This window comes from Gouania willdenowi, chromosome 1, assembly GCF_900634775.1.
Source record: "Gouania willdenowi chromosome 1, fGouWil2.1, whole genome shotgun sequence".
NCBI classification, from domain to species: Eukaryota; Metazoa; Chordata; class Actinopteri; order Blenniiformes; family Gobiesocidae; genus Gouania; species Gouania willdenowi.
This window is the reverse complement of record NC_041044.1, coordinates 705,097-721,425: the sequence shown is the minus strand read 5'-3', so window position 1 is coordinate 721,425 and position 16,329 is coordinate 705,097. Positions and strand designations below refer to the sequence as shown.

General features: G+C 40.8%; 1 protein-coding gene and 1 pseudogene across 2 annotated transcripts in view; both read right to left on the bottom strand.

Moving 5' to 3' along the window:
• LOC114471097 (glutamate receptor 2-like) overlaps positions 1 to 16,329 on the bottom strand; it is a 100,323-nt gene that overhangs the window by 50,271 nt on the left and 33,723 nt on the right. For both annotated transcript variants that reach the window (XM_028459690.1, XM_028459682.1), the window contains exons 7-12: positions 12,729 to 12,887; positions 11,043 to 11,210; positions 9,768 to 9,872; positions 4,386 to 4,493; positions 2,538 to 2,601; positions 2,120 to 2,262 (exon numbers count right to left, since the gene is read on the bottom strand). In XM_028459690.1, coding sequence (XP_028315491.1) covers positions 2,120 to 2,262; positions 2,538 to 2,601; positions 4,386 to 4,493; positions 9,768 to 9,872; positions 11,043 to 11,210; positions 12,729 to 12,887 — 747 coding nt within the window. The remainder of the gene's footprint in view (positions 1 to 2,119; positions 2,263 to 2,537; positions 2,602 to 4,385; positions 4,494 to 9,767; positions 9,873 to 11,042; positions 11,211 to 12,728; positions 12,888 to 16,329) is intronic.
• On the bottom strand, positions 1,293 to 1,410 carry LOC114472407 (uncharacterized; annotated as a pseudogene).

Here is a 16,329-nt window from a genome sequence, read left to right as displayed (position 1 = left end):
GGGGGATCATATAGATACAGAAGAGGATTGGACCTAGCACAGAGCCCTGAGGAACCCCGTAGCTTACTTTAGTGTACACAGAAGACTTATTATTCACGTGTACAAACTGGTACCTATCAGATAGGTAGGACTTAAACCAGTTTAGGGCAGTCCCTGTGATTCCAAGTAATTTCTCTAATCTCTCTAGTAGAATATAGTGATCTATAGTGTCAAAAGCTGCACTAAGATCTAATAAAACCAGCACTGAGAGTCGTCCTTCATCTGAAGCCCAGAGTAGATCATTAGTTACTTTAACTAAAGCAGTCTCTGTGCTGTGTTGAGCTCTAAAACCTGACTGGAAGTCCTCGAACAGGCTGTTGTTTTGAAGGAAGTCACAGAGCTGAGATATGTGCCCGCCATAGCCTTATTCAATGCAAAGTTCTGCATAAAGTTCACTACACTAATGCAAAATTATCCAAAATCTACCCCACTGTCAGCAATACCTGCAATAGATGCAAACACTCCCCTGCCAATCATATCCATATGTTCTGGTCGTGTCCTAAGCTGTGCTCCTTCTGGGAGAACATTTTTGACACAATAGGAAGTCTTCTCCCCCCCCGCCCCTGCTCTTGCGCCTGCTCTCCTGTTGAGTTGGGTGTTGGGGAGCTCCTGTCGGCCCAGGATGCTGGTGGGTGGGCTGTGGGTTTCGCCTGGGGGTGCCGCCGTGCTCCATGAGGCTGGCATGGTTCGGAGGGGGGCGTGGGGTGGGTTTCCGGCTGTCCTGCTCGGCTGTCCCTGGGGCTCACACCAGACATGCCCAATACATGGACACTTCACTTCACTGCCAGCTGATCTGGCCCACTCACTTAATGCACCACACACACATACCCAACCCTTGGGGGGCTGGATGTTGGGGCTGGGGGTGAAGGGGGCTGCCGCCTGTGCTACTACGTAGTGGCAAGGGGGGCGGCACTCCCACCTCAATTTTAATCACACTTCAACATACCACCCCTTGCAGGGTACGACCCTCCGGTGCTATTGCACCACATAATAATAATAATGCATCAATTTTATATAGCGCTTTATCATAGACACTCAAAGACGTTTTACAGAATTATGACATTATTCTTTCACTCCACACTTAGTGGTGATAAGCTACTGTTGTAACCACAGAGGCGAGGCTGCCATGGTGCGCCATCGGCCCCTCCGACCACCACCAACACTCACTCATACACTACATTCATACTAGGCAATGTGGGTGAACTGCCTTGCCCAAGTACACAATGACAGATACCACTGGGGTGACTGCCACCCTACTGTGGCACTTGGTATTCTCAGTGGTCTCCCATCCAACTACTAACCAGGCCTAGACCTGCTTAGCTTCCGAGATCTAACGGGATCGGGCAATGACAGACTAGTATGGCCACACATATATACACAACGGTTGGATGGGGAGCACCGTTGGAGCACATGTTGGTGGGTTGGGGTCGGTGGCGGGGTGTGCTGGGTCCTTGGCTTCTTGGGGCTTTCTTGGATGTGTATATGGGGGGTGGTGGCTGCTTCTCGGCTTGGGATCTTGGGGACGTCTGGGGGGTTGCTCAGCCGTGGGGTGGTGGCCTGGGGCTCCTTGGTCTCCGCTCTTTCTGCTGGCCTGGCTGCATCTCACTCTCACTGTAAAATAATCCACTCTTCACACACTTTACATTTACTACCTCAAGTCTCTCCTCCCTGTTTGTGTGCACGCACTCGCACCAGTGTTTGTGTGATTTGTGTGTGCGTGTGTATGTTTGTGTGTGAGAATACTTGCAATACCATCAAAATTAAGTTATCATACTTTTCATCAAGAAAAACATACATTTTACTCTGTGAATCTAAATGAGGAGATTAAACATTGAGTGCAGTTCCTAAAAGCTCATTACTGGCCTTACTTTACACTGTGGTGCTTTTATTTTCTTATTTGTTTACATACATATTGGGTATTTTAAGATGAGGCACTATTCATTTTTATATTAGACGTTTTTATTTAACATTATTTAATCTTGGACTAAAGTAGTCTAACGTGTGTGTGTGTGTGTGTGTGTGTGTGTGTGTGTGTGTGTGTGTGTGTGTGTGTGTGTGTGTGTGTGTGTGTGAATCTCACCCCGTACACCAGCTCTCCAACCATCCCGTTCCAGATCTTTGTCTCAGCGTCTCTCGCTCCGTACTTTCCATCTCCCACAATCCTCAGCTGGTAGCGTATCCCACAATGCTTTGCAATCTCAGCAGCAAGGTCAACACAGTAACCTAATAATCATCACACACACACACACACACACACACACACACACACACACACACACACACACACACACACACACACACACACACACACACAGTCATGGTGATATTTCTAAAGTGCTTAAAAAAGTATTTGTAAATAAATGAGATCATTTCATAGAAAATAATAAATTGTTTAGTGAGAGTCGACTTATTTAGCATTAATGACAATTATTGAAGAAATTAGCACAACAATAGAAAGAAAGTCTGCTCCAGTTTTATTATATTTAATAAATTCATACCTTCATATCGGTCGTTACCCACAAACAGTTCTGAATTTTTCTTGAGCATCACGTAGGGAGCCTCCTGCATACACACAATAACACACGCATTAACACACACATATTAACGCACACATTAACACACATTACTTACAGTAACTGTGTCTTTACTGTTTTTGTTTGTTTAATCATCTGAATCAGTGTTTATTGTGAACTATGAAGGGCTAACAGGTCCTGTACCATGAAGCTATAGTTTGCTGAAGCTAACTGAGATATAGTTATCTAGCTAGATAACTATATCTCAGTTAGCTTCAGCTAACCAAACATTCTCCGTCAGACAGAAGCTGTCCTATGAATCTAGATATCAACTCTCTAAGTTAACCAGGTAATTTTAGCCTGATTACGTGCACGCTCTTGTGACAGGGGGCGGAGTTAGCAGCGACAGACCAATCACAACCACAGAGAAACTAAAGAACAACTAACGTCACTACTGAGGAATAATTCTTTAAAAATATGAAGAATTAAAATCCATAATTCAGGCCAAAAACAACACTGTTGCTGCAGTAAAAGCAGAAATTATTAATGCAGGAATTAATGAGTGCTAATGATTAAATTAGTGAGATTATAAACAGATGCTCTGATAACTTTCTCTATTAGCTTGTCTGTTTCTCTGATGAATGAAGGAATTTATTTATAGATCTGAAAGCATCGTACGCACTGGTTTTATCATCTGACTAATGTAGATATTAATCTATGTTTTCTATAGGATGTGGTGGTAAATAAAGGATAAATATTCTCTCTCCTGTCAGTGTCACATCAGATCCACGTGTTCACAATGATCTACTTTTAGTGGACAGATCGTTTTATAAGATATCTGATTGGTCAGGAGGCGGGGCTTTAGTACATGCTCAGATCCTAGCCAAAACATAACCTGGTCCTGAAAAGGTTAGTCGTTCACCCTAAGTTATCATGGTGATTCAGCTCTGTAAGACGTTAGCCAGATTAATAGTGCAGCACACTGATTAAATCTCAGAAGTTAGCGCGCTAAGAGCAAATCCAGCTTTTTAGTACAGGCTCACAGTGACTGCTTCTGTGGCTTTAGATTTCAAAGGTTCTACAGCAGGGGTCACCAACATGGTGCCCGCGGGCACCAGGTAGCCCGCATGGACAGTGTGAGGGGCCCTCAGGAGCTCTAGTCACCAATGAGCTCCATCTAAAATCTGATTAACTTTCAAGGATTCAAACTCACAAAGATAAATACATAGAGAGATGTAGTAAGAACTTAACTAGTAAAGTCAAATACAGCTGATAGTTTTCTTATTGAATGAACCATGTTTAAATGTTTATTTTCACTGAAGAATTGTGACGAATATTTTTGTTGCAGATCTGGTGCTGCTCAGTGGTATGTTTTATGTTAGTATAATATGATATATACATAAAAAAAAAATTGTATATATATATATATGGTTTTTTTTTTAAACGCAAGTTGGATTTTCTATATAATTTAATGAAAATGAAACAAAGCATAAATTAGGAGAAATAATAAAGTTATTCTTAGCCTGTTTTATTATCTTAACCAAGTAAAACTGTGAACATTTAGTATTTAAGACATTCATTTCTAACTGGTAGCCCTTTGGACTATTCAGTAGCTATGACGTAGCTCACAGTTTCAGAAAGGTTGGTGACCCTTGTTCTACAGTATGTGTGAAGATGATTTAAGATAAATAAAATAATGATTGTTAATATAAAAGGTACATTTTATTATCTGTCATTAGATAAAACTAATATTTTAACATGTTAGCATCAGTTTGAATATTGTTGTATTGTATCATGACTCATGTTGTGTGTAGTTGTGTGTAGTTGTGTTACCAGTATAGTAGTGACGATCACAGTCTTGTTTTCCATTCCCATGGTGTCGTTGGGATAAAGGTCAGACTTCGTCACAACCATCTTATCAACCTCGTTCCAATAACCGATCTATAAAGGAGAGATGTGTGAGGGTCCACTTCACCACTTCATTATTACACCCATTACACCCATAGCACCCATAACACCCATAACACCCATTACACCCATTACACCCAAAACACCCATTACACCCATAACACCAATTACACCCATAAGACCTACTACACCCATTACACCCATAGCACCCATAACACCCATAACACCCATTACACCCATAACACCCATAACACCCATTACACCCATTACACCCATTACACCCATTACACACCCATTACACCCATTACACCCAAAACACCTATTACACCCATTACACCCATAAGACCTACTATTTCCGGCAGCTGAGCTGACAGCAGCTAAAGAGCAGAGCGGAGCTCACAGAGGAATTTATTTACTAAACATGAACTTTTTCTTCTGAGAAATGATACGATACCTCAACATCAAACTCTATCATTTACCATCTGACTCTGGCTCTGAGGTAATCATCTACTGCTTTTTTATTTGCTGGCTCAACTGGAAAGCTAAGTAGCAAGCTAGCTAGCTACAAGTAGCAAGCTAACTAGCAGAAGAATGGCTCTTTCCACAACAGAATACAGCAGTCTTCTCCAAAAGATTACTGAACTGGAGACTACAGTGCGAGGAATACAAGTAAACATTGAGGTTAATGGACACTGTGGATATGATAATGATATGACTGTTCCGCTGTTTCTAAACAGCGGAGTGGATAAAGCTAACTCGCTACCAGCCCGTGCTAACAAAGCTATCAGGCCTAGGGAGGATCCTGTTCCCGTTGATAAGCCAACAGGTGTGAGTCCTCCCTGGAATACTCTGGGAGCTAAGCCTAAGAAAAAGTCATATCCACTTCAAAGGCTAACGGGCCGAGCAAAGCGCCCTGATATCAATAATGAGACGGACTGGCCTGCACTCCCTTCTCAGACTGTAGCCTCAACATCAACTCCCTTGTCTGCCCAGGCACAAAAGTGGACATCTGCTAAAAGCAGGAGTATCACCAAGTCACAAACCCAGTTTCATGTAGAACTGGGTAATCGATTCGCCCCACTGCTGAATGACCTAGGATCTGCTCTGGAACTGTGAAGACTGAAAGGAAAACAAAAGCGACATAGTAGGCCAAAGCAACAACCTCACACACTGATAGTGGGAGACGTTTCTGTTAAAGATGCTCAGAAGATGTTTAGCAGCAACGTGAAAGTGATCTGTTTACCTAATGACACAGTATCAGACCTGGCTGACAAATTCTTACATATTGTTGCAGATTACCCACATTTGAAAAATGTTGTGATTCATTTTGGGTTAAATGATTTAGCCAAGGAGGAGTCTGAGGTGTTAAAGCAGGATTTCACCCATCTGCTAAAAACTGTGAGCTGTTTACAGCCTAAAGTGTTCATCAGTGGCCCGATACCTCCAGTCCACAAAGGAGATCTGAAATTCTCAAGGATTTACTCTTTGAATAAATTTCTGTCTTCGGCTTGTGCTGCCCTTTCACTAAATTTTATAGAAAATTTTCCTATTTTTTGGGAACGTGGTCATCTTTTTAGAGCAGATGGACTGTGTCTAAACAAGGCTGGAGTAAAACTCTTCACATCCAACTTGTTTTACTTCACCAGTCACACTGCTATCAGTTCTGATAAAGACAGAGGACAACATGTACCATCAGAGAACAAAACAACAAGGAAAGAACATGGAGTCAATGAGCTTCCAGCAAGAAATCAAAATCACCAAAATGAAGAGGTCAACCCAACCCCCACATCTCAGGACCCACCTGCTTCACCCCAAAATTCACCTACTTCCACCTCATCCAGCTTCTCTCCTACCCCTGCCTTCTTGGATTTAACTGCCCAGATGAACGAGCTGGTTCTGGCTGGTACAAGACTGACACCCCACCCTTTACCCCACCATGGTCCCATCTTATCTCCTCTAAAGAACCAATCAGCACCACCCATCCCTCCTCAATGATACCAGGCCCAGGATCACTCTTCTCCTCAGGCCAGATGTGTTCATCTTAGAGCGACACAGGTCTGATGTGTGCTGGGTCTAGACTGCAATAGCTCTATTTTTAGGAACAACCAGAAAAAGTCAGGGCCTTATGGAGTTAATGCAGCTTCTTTAATTCCTGTGGTGACAGGTAACACAGGTAAAATTGTGAAATTAAAGAAAAACAAAAAGCTTAATAGAGATAAAAATGTGACTCCTATAACATGTCATCCAAAAAGTCCACCAGTGTCTCCAGTAAAGTCTTTAAAATGAGCTCTTCTTAATGTTAGATCTCTTGTTAACAAGTCACTACTAATTCATGATATTATTTTAACACATCACTTGGACTTTTTATTTCTTAATGAAACATGGTTGAATGATGGTATCAGTAATACTATTCTCAATGAAAGTTCACCACAAGACTTTATTTATTTCAATAAGTGTCGTACTTACAGGAAAGGTGGTGGAGTTGCTGCCATTTTTAAATCAATATTTCAGTGCAAAGAAATAACATTTGGTGATTTTATCTCCTTTGAATATATGTCATTCTTACTGTAGGGTGATTCAAGAGTTCTGTTTTTAGTCGTTTATAGACCCCCAAAATATTCTGGAGAATTCATGGATGAGTTTGCTGAACTGCTGTCAGTTGTATGCACTGAATACAACTTTTTAATAATAACAGGTGACTTAAATATTCATGTAGACAATAACATGGACAATACTGCCAAAGAATCGTATGCTTTAATGGATACTTTTGGTCTTACACAACATGTGACTGGTCCGACACACACTCAAGGTCACACTTTGGATCTGGTTATCTCTAAAGGTGTTGATATCTCTGCTGTTGATGTAAGAGACTTAGCTCTATCTGATCATTTCTGTGTCTTTTTTTGACCTAGAGACTGTAACATCTGTTCCCCCTAGTTATGTGTGTTTAAAGAAAAGGTACATAAATGAGAACACGTGCACAGTTTATGGAAGCCATAGCAATGACACCGACATTGAGTGCTGAGACAGTTGATGATCTTCTGGATGAGTTTAATACTAAAGTCTGTAATGTCATAGATGTGGTGGCTCCAATCAAAACTAAGAGAAAACCAAACACACAGAAAACACCTTGGAGGAGGACTGAGATAATGCAGAATTTGAAATCTGACTGTAGAAGAGCTGAGCGTAAATGGAGATCAACAAAACTCCAAATTCATCTAGAACTGTACAAAATAAGTCTGCGAAAATTCAATGATGGCTTGTTCAAAGGGAGGCAGCAAAACTTTTCTGAAATTATTGCCAAAAATGTCAACAACTCTCGCACGTTGTTTTCTGTAATTGAAAAGCTCACAACCCCCCCCAGATCAGATAGCCCCTGAATTACTGTCAGCTGGAAAATGCAATGAATTTGCTGTATATTTCAATGAAAAAATACAATCAATAAGGTCAAACATCAGAACAAACCAGCAAAATCACAAAAAGCTTGAACAGCTTCAACCACTGAGGGAGGAGTCAATTACAATGTTAGAGTTTATTACAGTGAACCCAAAAACAATAGAGGAAACTGTTCAGCAGCTGAATCCATCAACGTGTTGCCTTGACACAAAACCCTCAAACTTCTTTAAAACTGTTGTAAAGTCAATTATCACTGATTAGTGTCAGATAATTAACTGATCATTCCAATCAGGCACCGTACCAAAATCCCTGAAAGTAGCTGCTGTTAAACCTCTGTTAAAAAAGAGAACACTGGATGTCTCTATACTGGCTAACTATAGACCAATCAGAACCTTCCATTCATGGCCAAGATCATTGAGAAGGTGGTCTTCAACCAACTGAGTCAATTCTTAACATTCAACAAAATATTTGATAAATTTCAGTCATGTTTTCGTTCTCATCACAGCACAGAAACTGATCTGATCAAAGTGATCAATGACATAAGGTTGAACACTGATTCAGGAAAAGTATCTGTTCTCATTCTATTGGATCTAAGTCTGCATTTGACACTGTAGATCATACAATGTTGTTACACAGATTGTAAACATGGGTTGAACTAAATGTTAAAGTAATGGTTTAAGTTCTACTTGGAGGATCAAAGTTATTTTATAAACATTGTAAACTCTGAATCTGACAGATTACCAATGTCCTGTGGGGTTCCTCAGGGATCTGTTCTTGGACCTCTTCTGTTTAGCCTTTATATGCTTCCTTTAGGACACATTTTACACAACTGTAAGGTTGATTATCAGAGCTACGCAGATGACACACAACTATATCTATCACTGAACCCAGATGACTATGGTCCCATTGAGGTGTTGTGTGACTGCTTAGAAAAAGTAAACTGATGGATGAGTGAAAACTTCCTTCAACTAAACCATGACAAGATGGAGGTGATTGTCTTTGGTAACAAGGAAAAGAGGACTGCTGTCAGCAATTATCTGAGTCTGGATCTTTAGAAGATAAAGACCAAGTAAAAAACCTTGGTGTTCTGATTGACTCAGATCTGACATTCAGCATCAGATCAAATCTATCACAAAAACATCTTCTACCACCTAAAGAACATCTCCAGAGTGAAAGGTTTAATGACTCAGAAAGATCAGGAGAAACTGGTCCATGCTTTTATCTCCAGCAGACTGGACTATTGTAATGGTCTTCATCAAACATCTACAGCTGGTTCAGAACGCTGCAGCTCAGGTCTGAACCAGAACAAAGAGGTCAGAACACATTACACTGGCTCCCAGTCAGCCTCAGAGGAGACTGTAAAGTTGTGCTGCTGGTTATAAATGTGTGAATGGGTTTGGTCCAGAATACATCAGTGAGATGTTAGTCAGGTATGAACCCAGCAGGTCTCTGAGATCTATGGACACAGGTCAGATAGTGGAGCCCAGAGCTCACAGTAACCATGGTGATGCTGTGTTTAGTTGTTATGCTGCAAAGAAGTGGAACAAACTGCAGCAGAGCTGAAGTCAGCATCACATGTGAACATTTTTAAATCAAAGTTAAAGGAACTTTTTTTTTCTACTGTGTATGATTGAGAGAGATTTATGGTCATGTTGATGATGTTTGTTAATGATTTTAAATGTTTTTGCTGATTATTTTAATTGATTTTACTGATGATTTTAAATGTTCTTATTGATTTTAAACAATTGAATGTTTTATCATGTAAAGCACATTGAGTTGCCTTGAGTATGAAATGTGCTATACAAATAAATTTGCCTTGTCTTGCCTTACACCCATTACACACCCATTACACACCCATAACACCCATAACACCAATTACACCCATAACACCCAGTTCACTACCATCTCTACCTTGACTGGTCCATTGTTCTTCAGCTCCATCACAGTTACTGAGTAGTTGATTCTCTTCCCGTACTGATCAAACTGGATGTTTCCTGTTAGACCATCAACTCTCACCTACACACACACACACACACACACACACACACACACACACACACACACACACACACACACACACACACACACACACACACACACACACACACACACAAAATATATATATATAATAATAATAATAATAATAATATAATAAATGTTGACATTATGTATTATAAACCATTTTTCTGTTCAAATAAAATATTGAAATTATTGTTTTCAATTAAAACTTGTGTATGTGTGGTTCTATTAAATGAAGAAGAACTCACTAACTGAGCTGGGATGTGATACATAGTGTGTGTGTTTGTTTCTGTGTGTATCACTAATAAAAAGCTTTCAAACACATTCTCTGTCTTTCCATGATCTGGAATAATTATGAAATATGTTTATGTAACGTGTTTACGATCAAAGATTAACCATAAAACTACAGTAAAATAGTGACTGTGTGAGGAAAACAGTATTAATGACTCATGGCTGTTAATGACTGTTGCTCTACACTCTTCGTCTTCTTCATTTTTGTTTGTATATTTTTTTTAAATCCACTTTTCAAAATGGAAGAAAATTATATTTCTAAAAATCTGGATTACATGTAGAAGTAAAGATAAGACCATAAACTTTGATTATTTCTAGTGTTGTTGCTAGCCCCAATGTGTGTAGATGAGGCAGCTCAGTGTGGCGCTAATAGGTGTGCGTATAGACATGGTTAAGACCGCCCATTTTAAATAAACATTTTACTGGTTCAACATGGAGAGGTGAGTGCACAGAAGTAGTGCTGAGTCATCACACTGTCAGAGCTGGTTACCAGTAGTCTGAAATAGGCTCAATTGGAATTAATTTTGACCACAAATGAAATATGTCACATGTTTGTGTAAAAATATGAGATATAAAACAAAACCCATTGTCTGTTGTTCATTAAGAGGTTTTTTTTAAACAATTTTAGATTAAAATGACTTCCATCATGTGATCGAAGGATGGAAGAAATGTGAGCTGTGCTAATATTGTGGAGTTTCATTGATTATTTTCATTATTATGGAGATATGTACAGCTGGAATAGTTAGTAATTTACACAATGATTCATGGTTTCTCTGACTTTGGCCCAATTGGTGCTGTAAAGGGCCGGATTTGGCCCCCAGACCATGAGTTTGACACCTGCTTTACAACGTGTTGTGAAGTGTAATCTACAGTTACCTGTTTAAGGGCTCGTTCTATCTCCACCCCCTGAGCCCACGGCACCGCTGGATTGGCCAGGCAGTCTCCACTGTTGCCACGGCGACTCATGTCTATCCTTTGCTTGTGCAGGAAGCGAAACGCCTCTGTCATCACGTTAACGGCGTCGTACGTGAGGGCAGACGTGTACTAAAGAAGCAGAGACAGAGACATGTTAGTGATGTCATTAATTCATTTAAACACAAGTTATTATTTAATCTATAATGTTTATTTAGCTTCGTTTAACATGATGTTGTATTATAATGTGAACGAATTATCTTTGCAATAAATCATTTCTGAGTTCATGTAAACCAATGTTTATAATATCATCATCATGTGTTCAAACCCTGTCTTTATGAAGCAGAAACCTCTGATTGTGTCTGAAATCACACAGTCAAAATAAAATAAAGGTCCCAGAGAGCGGAGATCCTTCAAAATAAAGGTCCCAGAGAGCGGAGACCCTTCAAAATAAAGGTCCCAGAGAGCGGAGATCCTTCAAAATAAAGGTCCCAGAGAGCGGAGACCCTTCAAAATAAAGGTCCCAGAGAGCAGGGACCCTCCAAAATAAAGGTTCCAGAGAGTGGGGACCCTCCAAAATAAAGGTTCCAGAGAGCGGAGACCCTCCAAAATAAAGGTCCCATAGAGCAGGGACCCCCACTGTAGCTGAAGGTGGTTGAACACAGACATGAACATTGAAGAACAGTCATGTGGAGACAGGACCATCTATAAGGGGGAATAAAGGAGAGATTTTTGGGGTCCATCCATAAAGTCAGTAAAATGATGGTCCATTGTTCTATGAATCTGTGATAACCACATTTATTTATTCATCTGAATAATATCCACTGTTATCCAGGAATGTTTATTATTATTATTATTATAGTCATCTTAAAGATGGAAATCCTGGTTTTAATCACTAATAAAATGGTTCAAAGTGACCAAAAATAGTAGAAAATGTGGTGAAATGGGATTTTAAAAACCACAAAAGTTGCTAGAGTAAATTTTCTCACGGCGGGATTAATAAAGACACTCTACTCTAAATTACAGTGGCCCAAAACAGAGAGAAAAATTAGTAAAAAGAGTTCAAAGTGTCAATATTTGAACAATTAGTTTAAACTGGCAAATAATGGGCATGACGTGAATGTGGTTAAATTGGCAAAGAATAATCATGAAATCTGGTGAAAAGAGGTTCAAAGTGACAATAATGGGTCAACAAATGTGACATTAGGTGTAAAAGTGGTGGAAATGGTTTATAAGTGCTGAAAACCGAAAAGTTATTGAAATGTGACGTAGAAGTGTCAGAAATGGGAGAAATGTAGCAAAAATATATTAAAAGCAGCAAAACTATGGGAAGAAAAAGTGATGAAAATATGGTGAGTTTGGTGTAGTTGCAGAAAAATGCAAAAATAAGCAAAAAATTCAAATTTGTTAAAAAGTATTCTCTTGAAGGCATCTGGTGACCCCTTCCCAGTGGCGGCCCCTGGTCTAAGGTGTCAGGGATGATTGGCAGACTTATTGATGATGGATCAAGACTATGATTACCAGCCAATGCAGAGACATGTTAACTAGACCTGTTAGCTGTAGTTTAACATCAGACTCCTGTTAACTCACATTCTATGATAGAAATATCCACTGATCTATAATAACTGAGTAGAGTAATGAAGGTCTTACTCTGATACGAGTATCGGCTCCTGGATACTCCTTCTCCTCCAAAGCCTCCCATCCCTGGTCAAACTTGGCTACCACAGGATCATCAAAGTCTACGATCTGGAAACCAGACACGTTGGCTCCTCCGTACTGGATCTTAGAGAGGTCCCCATCCACAAAGCCCTGAGTAGAGAACATTAAAGAGAGAGAGTGTTGGTTCTTTATCAGGAAGGACATCAAACTGAATGTGTAGAACACATGGACATGTAGTCAGTTATTTTGTAAACATTTTAAACATTGAATCTGACAAATGAACAATATCCTGTGGGTTCCTTGGGGCTCTGTTCTTTGACCCCCTCTGTTTAGCCTTTGTATGCTTCCTTTAGGATGAACTATATACTGTATCTATGAATGAACCCAGATGACTATGGTCCATAGAGGAGTTGGTGACTGCATAGAAAAAGGTGAACTGATGGATGAGTGAAAACTTCCTTCAACTACCGTTTTTTCTGGGCTATAAAACGCACCGCTGTTTTGGCCACATTTCAATCATTTAGCCATTTTCTAATCCATACAAAGGCCACATCGTAACATAGGCTGCATCCTATTGGCTGATGAGGCTGGTATTCAGACAACTCAACCAATCAGAACGGGCAGGTCGGAGGGCTGCTAGACTCATGTTAGGTTTAACAAAGATTTCCATGTTTCAACTGATGAGTTTCCATCTCCACATGAAGTCTCCTCTTCACTGCTCCACGTTACATATCAGTCCATTTACAGCTGCTTATGGTCACTTTTTACTGGATCCAGACAGATACACCACTTTGTTTGTTCTTCTTACCGTGAACTACCGCTGAGCGACTCTGAGTCAGACATCATGTATATATTTATATTTATAAACTGATTATATTTACTGAAATTGAAATAGTGCAGATTGTAATGCAGCTTGTGTTATTGAGCACTGGTATTTCTGAATGGTTTCGATAATGTGTGCACACACCAGATATTTAATTGGACCTGTTTTTCCTACAGGCAGGTTGATGGTGAACTAGAAGGTCTGGGCACTAAGCCTGAAGATTGTGCCTGGGACTGTATGAGGCTCCTTGTGCAGGCCCCTTTCTTGGTTGTGCCTCCTCGCAACCATACATGGCCCATACACTCGCTACACACACACACACTTCTCAATACTTGAACTTCTTTTTCTCACCTATGGACACTCAGCCATTGGGCTGTTAAACTGTGGTTGTAAAATTAGTTAGGAAACGTGGAGATATTTATCTGGTGTTGAAAAACCTGAACTGCTAAAAAGGAAGGCTGTTGCTGACTCGGGGTAAAATGGAGATGAAAGAGAATCTGAAAAGAAGAAGAAATTGAGGAGTTTTATTACTAAATGGATGTCGGGTCATGAGTGGCTGGTATTCCACCATTTGTTCACCTTTAAAATGTGCACTATACAGTTTGTTTACATTGGCACCGCCATGGTGTTGTCTGTTCTCACCAAGACATGATGTCCCCTGAGAAACAGAAGGAAGTGGATCAGCAAGAGGAAGCCCGAGGCAAGCCAGTGGTGCAGAGCTGCGCCGCACTCCGGCATAGCCAAGACCCTCCGTGCGCCATGAAGCACAGGATCGAGCCCATGTGAGGCCACACACAGTTGGAAATTCCTCATGTGAAGGCAACCAAGGCGGATCACGAGGATGGCTGAAGCCATCAACCCGAGTAAACAAAGACACAATCTGAACTGAACAAATTCGCCAGTTCGAAACAACTTGAGACACGCCCCAAACATCTTCACTCGCTCCAGTGAAAGACGCGCGGTGAACGGTACTGAGTGCAGGGAAAATGATTTCCTGTGTAACACGCTCTTTCATCAAAAATCCCAGATTTGACAGAATATCAGCTTCGTCATCAGAGAAGAAGAAAGTGGTCAGGCAGTCTTTTCATTCCTCTTCGTCTGCGTGCGCTGAGCAGGTAGCGTTGGCGCAGCAGCAATCGCCGGAGCTGCAGGGTTTCTGGACCAGGTGGGCGGGCCTCGACAAGGCTGTGGCGGAGCCGGCTGGCTCAACAAGCAGCCTCCTGAGGAGGCTCCGTGTGTTAAACACAGTGCAGTGCTGACACAAGCCCGGAGTTTCGACCGTACGGACATGTTTCAAACCCAATCAGTTGGAGCAGACTTTGTGCCTGTCCTTAGTGGAGATTTTACCCCCACACGGACAGAGCATCCCGCTCCCTCGGTGAGAGGTGCCTTAGCTTCCATCACCGCGTGACTCAGTCAGGAGAGCAGGTGGCTTATCTAGCGCTACCAGGAGGCAAGCAGGGATGCAGGCCAACGTGTACTAGACCATCTCAGACGTCGAGGACAGCGTTGGATGTTGAGACAGCAGTTGTTCGCTGGTGTCCGAAGCTCGGATACTGCAGTATCTGGAGCTGGAGCCGGGCTAACACTTTCGTGAGAGCCGAGGGCAGTGGGGCCGAGACGACAGCGAGGTGTGCTGAAGTCAACGCACCGGCCTTGCGACAAGGACGGTGCAGCGGGGCGAACACTGGAGTGAAAGAGCCGCTGGGAATCAACGTGCGCCGAAGCAGCAGCGTAGGAAGGTTCACTATCATTTGGCAGCAAAGGACAGCACCTACCAAGCAGAGCAAGGTAAGAGCTGTATTTTTCTCACTTCTCGACCTGTTATGGTCTAGAGCAGGTGCTAGTTATGCCAGCATCCGTTGACTGAAAAAGGAGTCCGTCTGTGCAGAGTTAAACTGGCAAAACATAAAAACGGGTGGCTCCCTAGCGGACAGACGCGCTTCACTGGCCAATCAGGATTGGCAGATTGAAATAATGCTTCTGAGGACTGCAGACAACGGTTGCATCACATCTCACAAAATATTATGAAATAGAACATGTTTTCTCTACAGTACAAGTAATTCTTAGCACTGATTATTTCTATTTTTTCTAAATTTTCATCTGAGTTAAGTTTGTTTATTAATTTTTGAGAATATATATTATTAAAGGTTCATTTCTCCGACACACCCAAAGTTTGATATTACACCTTTTAGGCATTGTTACAACATTGTTTTTAAATTAAATGTTTATATGTTTACCATTTTAATGTATTTCTGCAATCAACTAAAATAAAAACTGTTTAAAAAAACATGAACGCTTAAATATATTCTGTAGATCATAATGTAGTTTATTTTTGCTGAAAAAAATGTGGCTGGTGTAAAATGTGGTTGGTTGGTAACTTTAAGAATCTACTAGTCATGCTGGCTGGTGGTCTGAAAAGTTCATTTAAAGCCCTGCATATAAAGTATAAATCTACTCAAACTATTCATACAGACCAATAAACAGAACTTAACCAGTTTATTTTAAGTGTCTGCAATCAAAAATCCAAATAATCTCCTGCTGCTTCATCCTGACTAAAAGCTCAACTTTCTCTGGAATAAATCAACTAAAATGAACACGATGGGTTTATTTCTCATTTAACTGCAGTGGTTTGAAAAACTATTCCTGTTACATTATACCAGCAAATGTTTTTAAGTTTAAATAGGATTTATGAGTTTAACTAACACGACGTGCTGCATTTGTTAAAGGATATTGATCATTCTAAACAGAATTGGTTAGAGAACGTCT